This window comes from Lupinus angustifolius, chromosome LG14, assembly GCF_001865875.1.
Source record: "Lupinus angustifolius cultivar Tanjil chromosome LG14, LupAngTanjil_v1.0, whole genome shotgun sequence".
Lineage (NCBI taxonomy): Eukaryota > Viridiplantae > Streptophyta > Magnoliopsida > Fabales > Fabaceae > Lupinus > Lupinus angustifolius.
In genome coordinates this window covers 1,684,186-1,697,034 of record NC_032022.1, presented here as the reverse complement: position 1 = coordinate 1,697,034, position 12,849 = coordinate 1,684,186, and the positions used below count along the sequence as shown (strand labels likewise).

Genomic DNA, 12,849 nt, shown 5'->3' with positions numbered 1-12,849 from the left:
ATTATTTATCCTCTTACCAATGAGTTTAGAGTTTTGAGAGTTCTTACTTTCAAAAATGCACTTATCTGGGTAGAATGCCACATGGAAGCCTTTGTCGCATAATTGACTTATGCTTAGAAGATTGTGCTTGAGCCCTTCAACATATAATATACCTTCTATGGTTGTTGAGGGTGGCTTGCCAATTCTACTAACTCCAAGAAATTTTCCCTTGTTGTTATCACCATAAGTGACATAGCCTTTGTCCCTTGGAGTGAGGATATAGAACTTGTTTCTATCGTTCGTCATGTGTATTGAGCAGCATCTATCCAAGTACCATAAGTTGCAGGCGGCTCTCAAATTATCCTGCAAAACAAATTAAAAAGATTTTCTAGGTACCCAATGTGATTTGGGTCCTGCGGGGTTAGCACATTTTTCTATCCATTTGTATTGGCTAGATGACACACCATATTTTCTAATACGACAAGTGTTAGGTGTGTGACCAATTTTATCACAGTAAGAACAAGTGTGTAAATTCTTATGTGTCCAAGATTTTATTTTAAAAATAGGATTAATATGGACATTTTCTTTATAAAACTTTATAGTGCTTCCCACAATTGTTTTTCCTAATATATTCCCATTTTTAGCCACATGACTATTAGCATAGCCAAGACCTCTATGGTCTGTTGAATATCTTTGGACTTTTATGATCTTGTCTAAATTGTGATTGCTCTTGTTGAGTTTATTAAGTTCAAGACTTAATGTTGAAACTTTAGTTTCAAGAGCAACACATTTTTGACATGAGGAAGAAGTAGGTTTTTCAATATCTTTCTTTAGAACTTTGTTATGGCTTTCCAAAATAAAAATTTCATTTTCTGTTTTAGAAAAAAGTTTGGAAAGCTTAACATATTCTTGATGTAAATCAGTGAAAGTATTTTATAGAGTAAATTACACTGACACCCCCTGAGTTTTAGTGAAATTACACAAACCACCCCTCATTTTTCTACGCTTACACAAACCTCCCATATTTTTAAACTTTCATTACATTGACCACCCCTGCATAAGAAATAAGTGTAATCTTTTAAACAAAAATTGTGATAAATGCAATTAAGCTAAACAAAATATGATATATTATGGAGACACGTCCAGATAATATACGAGTCAATATTTCTTTATTATTTTTGGTTCGTTACACTATATTATAAGAGCGATTTAAACAATATTTCTTTATAATTGTTGATGTATTTTGTAACAAAAAATAATAAAGAAATATTGACTCATATATTATTTGGAGTGTCTCCACAATATGTCATATTTTGTTTAGCTTAATTGCATTTATCACATTTTTTGTTTAAAAGATTACACTTATTTCTTATGCAGGGGTGGTCAATGTAATGAAAGTTTAAAAATAGGGGAGGTTTGTGTAGGTGTAGAAAAGTGAGGGAGGTTTGTGTAATTTCACTAAAACTCAGGGGGTGTTAGTGTAATTTACTCTATTTTATAATTCATCATATGAAAAAGTATCATTTGGTTCAGAGTTATTAACCTCATAATCATCGTTTCATTTGTGTGAAGTCATCAAGGAAATATGTGATTGCTCATTAATTCTAAGTTCTGCATTTGAACCATCATCTTTATCTTCTGATATAACATTTGTTCTTCTATGCTTCTTGTCATTCTTTCTTTTGAAAGTATGATGCTTTTATAGGGCTGGACAAGCACATTCATGTAGATTTTTACTTTGATGTTGATGCTTCACTATTTGTTGTAGACCTTTGTACTTCTTTGGCTCCATGTATCCTTTCTAGAGTGTCCCAAATATCTTTCGACGTTTTGCAACTTGACACTCTAAGGAATTCTTTTTCTTCTAAAGCCAACACAAGAATGTTTTTAGCTTTAAGGTCGTATTGCACTTTCTTTTTGTCTTCACCATTCCATGAAGATTTTGGCTTTACTTTCCTTATACTGTTGATTACATTGAATGGATCATATGGTCCTTCTTCAATTGCATTCCATATGTCTAAGTCTTGAGATTCTATGAAGATTCTCATTCTAATTTTCCATAAATCATAGCACTCTCCAACAAAGCTTGGAGGGCAGTTGATGTTGGAACCTTCTCCTAGGAATGGTCTTAAGGCCATCTTCAATATAGGATCAAACTTGAGAATAACTTACTCGAAAAATAGACTTGGTGCCAATTGTAAGAATGATATTACAACTAAGAGGGGAGAGGGTGAATTAGTTGACTTAAAAGTTATAGCCACTTTTTCTGCAATATCAAGAGTTAAGAGCAGCGGAAATAATTTGCAGAAAATAACAAGTAAATAATTGAAGAAATAAAGAGAGAAAAGAGTACACCAAAGTTTTATACTGGTTCACCTTCTTGTCCACTGAAGGCTACGTCCAGTACTCTTGCAGCACAAGAGATTTTCCACTGAATATTATGAGTTGTAATTACAATATCTCACCTCGAGACTTCTATGTACGTTACATACTCACTAATACTTATCACCTTTGAAAACACCTTTCCAAGTAACTTTATCTCATTTCTTATCACACCCCATGAAAGAAAGTATTTACAATGAATGAAGAATTATAACAGTTTCTTGGATTGCCTTTACAAGTATGAAATGTGATATCACTTGCAATCCAATAACTCTCTTGTATACTAAATAATATTGCTCAACAGGTTTGTAAAACTTTGAAACAATTACTTCAAGTAACTCTGAAAAATTCTCTTTTGAAAGTTTAAGAATTTAGTACAAAAGTGCAGAAAAATAGTGAAAGAATTTTTCAGAATCGTGTGAGAGTTGTATGAAAGTTGTGTGTTATGATTATGAGTTTTAATGCCTTTATACAGGCTTTTCAACCAGCCAAAATGTTCATTTGAAAGGGTAGGAATTGATTGGAATGAAACCATGTCTTTTGGGTTGAAACTCATTCACTTTGAATTTGAAAATATGATGCAACAACTTTCAGTAACCGGTTACAGCATTGAGTAATCGGTTACCCAAATGTTCTATCCAATAGTGAATTAAAATTCACTTAGAGTAATCGATTACAACAAGTTGAGTAATCGATTCCTCAACTTCATTAACAATGGTAATCTGTTACTCAAAGACAGTAATGAATTACTCTGATCAGTTTTAAGTTGGATAACTCTTTTCTCTCTCATGTAACTTGTTACTCAGATTTCAGTAACTTGTTACACAATATTTTGAACTTTTTTAATTTAAACTTAAGTGTTTCAATTTTCTTTAAAAATATTTTGAGCAATACTACTATTATATATTCAAGAGTATATAATAAAAGTACCTATTTAGACTTAGACTAAAAGTCTTGAATATCTTGAAGCTTGAATATTCATTGTCTTCATAAGTATTCTTCATTTTCTTCTTTTTGATGATGTTGGTATATTCATTAAAATCGTGTCAAAGTCAGGAGGACAGATCTTCTTTACAAAACTAAGGCAAACGTAAATTATGTTGGCTACAGATTTTTTATAGTAAGAATATTAATATGAAGTATAGGTACATATATAATATTTTTTTTTGGTGAAAAGAAGGTGCAAACACCAAAAATAACAAAATTGCATCAATGTGGGAATAGCCCTGTATAAGCCTCACACAAATCACTATTTAACAAAACTATTAAGTCTAAAAACTTACTAATAATATGAGTGGAAGTAAGTTACATCATCTATCATGAACTTTTACCTGACTTATAATAAGTTAGGTTAGGCTTTACAAAAATAATATATTTGTTAGAGTTAGATAGACCTAATTAAAAACAAGTCTATCATATTTAAATATAAGGCTTGTTGATATATTTCAGAACTTTATGGTATAACAAACATTTAAATAGTCTAACATATCAAACTAGACTTTTAAACAATTCAGGTTTAAGTTTTGAAAAAAAATTAAATAGATAAACAAGCTAGCCACAAACTCTTATATACTATATAAGTTTAAGATGTTTAAGGAACATATTCTAACTTATTTAGACTTTTACTCACTAATCATTCTATGCATGCCAAACTCTAATGATTAATTCCATTTATTGATACATAGATTTATGTGTCTTATTTGGAGGGAAAAAATATTCTTATTTATCGGCCCAATTTAATACTTCAAGAGAGTATTAAATATTAATTACTATCCTCAAAATTTACCTTTATTTATTAAACATATATGTTTTTTTATACATTTTTTCTAATGGTTTAAAAGACATTTTTATTTAGGTCATAGAGAAGCAAACCAATAGAGGCATAGGATTCTTGAGCCACGAATTTCCCATTGGACCCACTTTAGGAGTTTTTTTTGTTTCTACATGTATCCTTGTATTGAAGGCAATCATATCTAAACTCTGTCAGCGGGTATTTTTTTCATCTACAAGACTCGAATCCAAGACTTTGCTTAAAGAGAATCAAACATGTGTCACTTGAACCAACATCTATTGCTACCCACTTTCGGAGTTTAATGGACATAGCTATTTTTATCTTTTACCCATTTATACCTCTTGTCTGGACCAGAATTCTATGTTAAGCATTTATTGGCATAGAGTTAGTAAGAAAAATATTATTTTATTCTAAGTTCTTGGTTCTACATTTGATACTGTTGATTACTACTTTATTTGTTTGTGATAGTACATGTCTACTTGCAAAGAGAACCAAACGATATGAAAATATGATTATAGTACTTGCAGGTTGATTCTTTTGAACATGGGCAAGTAAATATCCATAAACTCACTAGAAGCAATGAAGTGTTTTAGTTTTATCATACATTTCTTTTCAAGCCATTGACTAAGTGATAAGTGGAATTTGTTAAATTTTTAAACTTAATGTTGTGGGGAGTGACTCAAATGAGAACAATTCTCATTTAAAAAATGGTGAGAACAATAAATTTGGGTCTAACGACCATACATGGATGATTAAGATTAAAAATTAGTTATTGAATTCATAATCACTTAAAAAAAGTTATGTAAATTTATATTTGAATTTGAACCATTCAAATAAGATTTAACAGTTCATATTAACTATTCTCATTTATGAATTACACTTATTTTCAACCACTTCATAATGTTACGTAAGGATTGAGCTCTCTTCATAGTCTTGAATCATATAGTTAGTAATTTTAAGGAAAAGTTAGGCTATAAAAATTGATTATAATGATGATAGGTGAGTGAAGCATCTAAGAGAAAAATGCTACTATCATCAAATCATTATCAATAAAATGAGGTCCACATAAGTATCAGTCATTAAAGGTGATGACAATGTTATCATAAAAACGATCCTATGGTGAGAAATTTGCTTAAGGGTTAGTTTGGGAGTTAAAATTTGAAGGGGAAGAAAGGAAAATGAAAGGCTTGTAAGTCATGAAATACACTCGTGAGATGACTCCCAAACTTTCTCTTTCCCTCCAAAATCCAACTCTCAAACTAACCCTAAAGGAGTCCAAAAATTGTAGACCATCTTCATAACATAATCTTTTTTCATTAAGGATGAATTAATTGGTGAACAAAGCAACCAACAGGACTATTTGTATTTATGTTACCATAATCAGTTTTAAGTAGTCAATGATCAATGTAAAACTTTGTCGAATCAAAATAACAATGTAGACATTGAAAGCTAGAATTTTAAACATGTTGAGAAATTTAAGTATCAAAATTTGATGCAAAGACACGAGACTTGCTAAAATTACCACCACCACTCATGGATACTAATAATTGCACTATCATTCAAACTATCAAGTGCATTGTACTATCATCTAGCAATAACTTCACACACAATCTCATTTGCCAACTGCAAAAGCATGTTTTGTAAGGAGGTAAATGAGGCAAAGATTGTGAAAAACACTTTTACCTTCCATTTAAGGTTTATTGGCGAATTGAATTTCGGAGGAGAAAAAAAGAAAAATGAAATACTTCAAAGTTATAACACAAGTGTATTTCATGACTCTCAAGTCTCAACATTTCTTTTCCCTTCCAAAATCAACTCGCAAACAAACCCTTAATAATTGGAGGTTTGAGCAATGTGCACATACTAATTTCCCAACCATATCAGCATGTGAAGAGCCGCATATGAGCCAAGGATCGTGCTCTTCGATAGTGCTTAAAAAAGGCGACTCAATAAACGAGGGTACCATCTAGCAAGGTCTAGGAAGGCCAACAAATAGATAGATGTGTCAAGGCTCACAGATAGTACTTAGAATTGTATTAATTTGAGGAACACAATCACAAATCTCATCACTAGATGTTGCAATCTAACATTCCCTACTCCAACAATAAGTAGGTGGTTTCAAAAAGCTAAGAAAAATAAGCATAACAAGAATGATATCCATAGTCCACACTCCAAAGCATAAGCAAGAAAGAAGTTATTGTCCATGAAGTATATCATTTTTCGGACTTCGAAGCACACGCCACGACATGAGATTTGAATTTCTCCAGCTCTGCCAGAACCTCCTCTTCGGGTCTGTAGATCAAATCACTGATGCGCCAAATCTGCACATATGAATTTGAATGCATCAGAATGCCAAAATCATATATGATAAAGTAGACCACTAAGCACATTTCAATCTTTGAATTTGTTATGTTTATCTCATAAATTGAACCCAATCTTCTGATACAATGCCTATTAAGTTGTTTGCACAAGTAGATTCTTCAATTATACAAAAAATGTGAGGTAAATACGTATTGAACCCACCCTTTTGGTTTCACACGACACACGCATCAATACTTTTGGATAACCGGTCCGAAAGGCTTTTTTAATTTCGGATATGCACTTTCAGACACCTTATCCGATAGGTGCAAAACAAAAAAACATGGGTGCAAATAGACACACCCAAAATGTGAAAGATAAGGATTTTCCATACTAATAAGATGAATTTTTTCGCATACCTGCAATGTTCCCCCTCCACTAGTACTTTGACAGTCATCAGAGACGCTAACAATCGTCCATGGATCAGATGCATTCCAATGGAAGTCAACCACTTTGTCTCTGGTTATCAATACAACGATCATAAGCAAAACAAAAATAAGCAGTTCATAAGCATAATCTATGAACTTGAGGAGCTATATCAAATGTGGAACAATAATAGCTGGTGGTAACATGAGGCTCATATTCAGAAACTATTGTTTAATGGCCGGCTAAAAAGAAGTCCAAGTAAAAGTAAAACGTAATCTCTCGGCATCAGGTGCGTATGGTTGGAAAAACGACTGAAGTATATTCAAGTACACCAGAGAAAAAGTAATTTCATACCTATGACCTGCATGTTGGAAAAACAATCCTGGAGGAGCACGTTTTCCAGATCGCTCTATCTTCTTACCAATCTGCAGTGCAGAACACACGCCAAAGGTGTTGACAATAGGCATTACCTTCAAGGCAATAATAAAGCAGCAAATACTATTCAATTAAAACACTATCGGATTGAATCTGCACCTTCTCATAGTCCCACAGGTTTAAGAGACCATCTTCGGCTGAACTTCCAAATACAGATGATTTGTCTGGAGACCACTGAAGTAAAACAAAAGATACTAGTCAGCAAATGTTGCTGCAGCACAATCATAATATAACGGCAGAAGGGTGTGTAGAATTGTTACGGGTGGAAAAGCATATTAACAGCTACCTGAACACAAAGAACAGCAGCTTTGTGACCCTCAAATTTATGGATAGGAGATCCAATTCCATCAGAGGTGAGTTTGCGGCGATCAAACATGCAAACAGAATTATCAGCCGACCTAGCGAGATACAATGACAAGTCAAATGAGGATTTATGTGCTTCATCAAATATTATAGTTAATTGTGGCTCCTGACATGGACCCCCAAATCCTTAAAATTGCTATAGTAACATACCGGAACCGGATTATGGACCAGCTGCTACACTGGAAATAGTGGATACAATTAAAAAGTTTCGGAGTTTTATAGAACACATATTTCACAACTTTATTAGTTTTAGAACTAATAACATCAACAAATAACTATTAATAAAAAAAATTGTATTCATTTTTTTATAAATAAAGTTGTATAATTATATAATTTAAATTTTATATTAATATTATAATTAATGTAAATTTAAAATAATATGAAAATACCAATTCAGTGTTTATAACAAATAATAGGAAATGAAAGCATAACCAAAACCCTATAGTAACCAATGTCATAACCAAAATTCCAAAAAGTCACGAGACAACAAAAAGTATGGAGCTGTACATCATTTAATGTTAGCAAAAACAAGTAAAAGGTTATGCAATCGTTTAAACTGCAAAATGCCAAGTCTACGAACTAGAAAGATAGAAAAAGATGGAAAGTTACACACGAAAAAAGAGATATACAAGAAAACAGAAGACAGAAAGGATGTGATTGAGTTGTCAAAGAGGCTGGGCGGGAAGGCAGACATCTGCGAACAGAGACCTCCCGGAACAAGGCATGCAAACAAGAACATGGTGGGGCTACCAGAAGACTGTTTGGAACATGAATACGGACTGAGCTTCCTTTGAAGGAACCGGGGTGTCCAACCCTTAAAACCCTTTAATGCAAAAAAAGTGAGTGGGGAAACAGCTAGATTCAAGCCATGATTGACCACATTACATAAATGCGAGAGCAGCCTGCTGCTGCGATGGCCCTATTGCACACCGTTAACTACTATATCCCTATCGAGAATCATTAACTTCTAGTATAAAGTAGTGCAAGTCCAAATCCAATCAAATAATAATCAATGATAAGAATCATATGATAGCAGAACATACCCAGTAAGAATCAGATTAACATCATGTGGATTCCAATCGACACAATGAAGATCAGCGTTATGAGCTTTTTCAACCTGTCGGAAAATTCAAAATAGAGGGAAAATAAAACATTTTTTCATAAAAAAAATGGAAAGACAATTATACTTCACTATGTTATATAGTGTAGAATAAAAGAGCTGTGTGCATATCAGTATCTAAAAATATAGGTGCACATTTGCCTTGATGACAACCTCAATCGCAAGGCACGTTCGAACTTCAACGAGTTTGAGCAAACTAAAAAATTATGCTCCATTTACCAAGAAAAATACCTTAAAGGGTTTGTTTGCGAGTTAGTTTTCGAAGGGGGTAATGGAGGGAAGGGAAAGGCTTGAGTCCCCTCTGAAAATCAACTCGCAGACAGACTTAAAGTTCACATCAAAGGAAAACATATTGAAATACATGATTGAAGTATAAAGAATATACCTTAACCACAGGACTAGAACCAGCACGAGCATCCCATAATATGAGACAAGAATCATCTCCAACGCTACAGAACTCTTGTGCACTTCAGGATGATAATAATCATGTCAGGAAAACACGGTTATCCCATAAAGTTCACATTTACCTCATGCTGCTATTACAGTGCAAAATGCAGAAATTGAAAATACAAAACATCCCCCCAAAAAGCTAGTGAATTAGTAACAAAAAACAGAGGAGAACGAGCAGGATGAGAAGAAAGAGAGAGGAAACTTAAAAGATCAGAATAAGGTAAACAGTAAAAAGAGAACAGGCACTTCAATGAAGAAAATCGTAAAAGAACGGAACTACTTGGTAGAGTCTCAGGTTACCTAGAAGGGCAGAAAGCCACATCTTCAACAGTATCGTCGTGTCCGTAGTAGACACCTCTAGGTCCAAGAGATGGGGAATCGGCAGATTTATCATTGCCTTCCCCAGATTTGGAATCCTGCTTGATAATTGAGCCACCAGATGTGGGGTCTGCAGCAGAAGTTATATGGTCCGCAATGCTCCACAACACCACCGATTTGTCCTTTCCTGCGATGTAACTTAATTCTCTCAGACAGAGAATAACAACAACGGGATATTGTTGATAGAAAAGTTAATAAGTATGCTAACCTCCTGAAAGAACATAGGGCTCAGTTGGGCACATTGCAAGAGCGAATTCTGCATTATCTTGGTGTCCAGTTAGTATCTGCAAGAAGAAAGCTCTAAGTGAATCTATTATATCCCGAAGCGGCAACCATGCAACATATCAAAACACAAAAAGTGAAACAAGAACATGTCATTGGTAATTTCTTAAAGAATGGACAATTCAAGGGAACAAAAAACAGTTGTTGCATATTTCAAAACAAACAGCCAGATTCTTATGGCACAATGCAATTGCTCATTCAGTTATGGAGCCGGGGTTTTATATAAAAAAAATCCGGAGTAGGGGTAGTGGTAGTGGTTTGGACCAACCACTGTTGGGTAGTGGAGAGGGGCAATCATCTATATCCATTTGAATTCCAAGTACTTAGTACCCAACACCTGTTCTAGCCCAAACAATGTGCCCACTCTTCTGTTCAATAGAGCCAAACCCTCATATATAAGGAGTGAAAAACTTATTCCACAATGCAACCAAATGAAACTATGGCATAATCCGACTCGCTTACACAACATAGTCCTACTATTTTTGTTTTATTTTCACAATAAAAACATGATGTAGACGAGAGTTTGCAGCTATAGATACCAAATCTGGACGAGAGTTTGCAGCTCCAAGGACAGCATGACGGTTAGGTTGACTTTCAACATCCCAAATCAGAACCTGATATTTAGCATGTTAGAAACTAAGTAACCATAGAGCCAGGAAATCAAAGTCAAATAAAATAATAAAACTATTCCAAAGAATTCACGCAAAAGCAAACCGTAAGTTTCATACATCAGGGCTGTCGGTATGAGTAGCCACTATCTTAGAATTTTGTGGCAGTTCCCTAATTCTGTTCACCTACAAAATAGACCAAGACCCTAACCGTCAACATAATGAAATTCAAGCTAAGCTAGAAATCATTAAAGGTTATCTAAAAGAAAGAAAAATCATGTCAAAGTCTTGATGATGAAGCCAGGGGAAATTAAGGAACCTAATCATAAATGCTTCAAATCAAATCCCGTTTATAGCTTTCATATTAGTTGAATCTACTATACCTCTCCGGGATGTATGATGGTCTTGTACTTCTTAACAAACGGGGACCGTGCCTCTTCATTAAACTGAAAGCAAAAAAACCATTCCCAGCTGCTAGTTACGGAATTAAAAAATCAAAATCACATATTCACATTCACATAACGATAAAATCACCTGACAAATGTGCTCTGCAGCTGCAACCCTAGGCTTAACAACCTCGCAATTTGCAATGACCAAAGTATTTGGAACACTGCCATCAGTCTGGCAAAGCAAAACCAAACCAAAAACGTAAAAGTTCCTTCATATCACTAGTCATTACAGCATATACACACTACATATATTGAGTAGTAAAGTTTGAACTTTTAGGAAAATAATTTCATCAAATTAAAAAGAGTTTAAATTTCTTCATAAGAAAAAGAAAAGTTTCTACTAAAGTTCATTTTTTTGGTTGGAGATGGACCCTGACTAATCCAAGTCGAGCCGGGAAAACCCATAGAGCAAAGCTCTGCCAAGTCATTTTTTCCACATACACAAGACTCAGCTTGGCGAAACCCAATCAGAGTGAGCTTGACCCAACTATAAGGTTGTTGCTTAGTGACCATGAGGTCACAATTCAAATCTTGGAAATGGTCTCTCCACTTGTCGGGATAATGCTGCATATATCTACCCTTTCCACACCCTACTAAATGGGAGCTTAGTGCACAATGCCGCCCTTACACACGACACAGCCTAAGACCTCGCTCAAGAGGAACCACCTTTTTCCGAACCCATCTCGTTGCAACAAGGACAAACACTAAATTTCATTTTAGTACAACAGCATATACACAATGCATTAAGCAGTAAAAGTTTCAACAAAATCCATTTCACAAAAATAAACCACAAAATAGTTCATTTAAAAAATAAAATAAAAACTGCCCCAAATTTCATTTCACTAACAGCACATAAACACACATCAACATAGCATTGAACTAAAACTAAGCATCAAATTTTAACAAAATAAACATCAAATTAAAATGATTTACACAAAAAAGCTTTGATTTTTATGATGAAAAAGAAAGTTGGGTTTATCATACCTGCTCAGAAAGGTAGAGACGCTGGCGATTCTTGTAAGTAGCTTGTTCAAGTTGAGGACCCCACCTATTATTATCATTTATTAAATTAAAAAATTTAATCTTTTTTCAAAAAAGATGAGATTTTGATAAGAAATTGAAGAAAAGGGTAACCTGCAAGAGAGAGAAGGCCAAACAAGGTTATGATTAGCGAGCCAATCATAAAGAACAGGAACAAGAGACTTCCATTGTGTGTATTTTTCATCCACCGTAGGTTCATGTTCTTGGTGTTGTTGTTGTTGTTTCTTTTTTGTTTGTTGTTGTTGATCATCTTTGGGTTTTGGTTTTCTTCCTCTTGTCTCTTTCTTCTTCGTTACTACATTTTCACTTTGATTTGTTGTTTGTGGAGAAATCTCCATTTTCTCTTCTTCTCTCACTTTCTCAAACACTCTCTCAACCTTTCTCTCTCTTTGCCTTTTCGAAATTTGTTTTTATTAGCAAGGGAAAATAATTTATATATTTTATGTAAGTAAAACAATACCCTTTTTTTAAATATCATAAAAGTTATTAATTAGTAGAAAACCTATATTGATATTTTTTTTTAAATATAATATTGTAACTTTATTCCTACTTAGTGTTCCAATATTTCTTAATTGATAGTTTTAAGACATTACATTTTAATTTAATCTAGACAAAAAAGAGTTAATAATTTTGATAAGGATAAATAATGAGGAAAAATATTACATATAAATTGTAGAGACATTATAATAACCATTAAAATCATGTAGATAATATCTTATAATAAAGACAATAATTATAAGTTTATTTTTTTTTAAATTTCAACGGACGCTAAATTTAATTATACTATTGATATTAACCAAGTTCATTAATTCACGTAAAATTTCGAATGAAAATGGCGAAATTGAA

At 33.5% G+C, this 12,849-nt stretch overlaps 1 protein-coding gene across 1 annotated transcript; it reads right to left on the bottom strand.

The window, feature by feature from the left end:
* Positions 6,131-12,405, bottom strand: LOC109326986 (WD-40 repeat-containing protein MSI4-like). Its single transcript, XM_019559945.1, has 15 exons — positions 12,097-12,405; positions 11,947-12,010; positions 11,048-11,134; positions 10,897-10,959; positions 10,634-10,699; positions 10,445-10,519; positions 9,832-9,907; positions 9,546-9,750; positions 9,181-9,262; positions 8,719-8,792; positions 7,599-7,710; positions 7,412-7,486; positions 7,232-7,302; positions 6,871-6,970; positions 6,131-6,474 (listed from the first exon to the last, which is right to left on the bottom strand). Exons 1-15 carry the CDS (start codon positions 12,339-12,341, stop codon positions 6,367-6,369), a joined length of 1,503 nt encoding a protein of 500 aa, XP_019415490.1. The 5' UTR covers positions 12,342-12,405; the 3' UTR covers positions 6,131-6,366.

What these genes read in the sequence shown, in the direction of transcription:
- LOC109326986 (XM_019559945.1), bottom strand. Translation starts at nt 12,341, where the DNA reads ATGGAGATTTCTCCACAAACAACAAATCAAAGTGAAAATGTAGTAACG. An exon ending in GTCTCTACCTTTCTGAGCAG is followed by an intron (nt 11,135 to 11,946) that starts GTATGATAAACC and finishes TTGCTTTGCCAG; the next exon opens with ACTGATGGCAGTGTTCCAAA. An exon ending in GCCCTATGTTCTTTCAGGAG is followed by an intron (nt 9,751 to 9,831) that starts GTTAGCATACTT and finishes GTTACATCGCAG; the next exon opens with GAAAGGACAAATCGGTGGTG.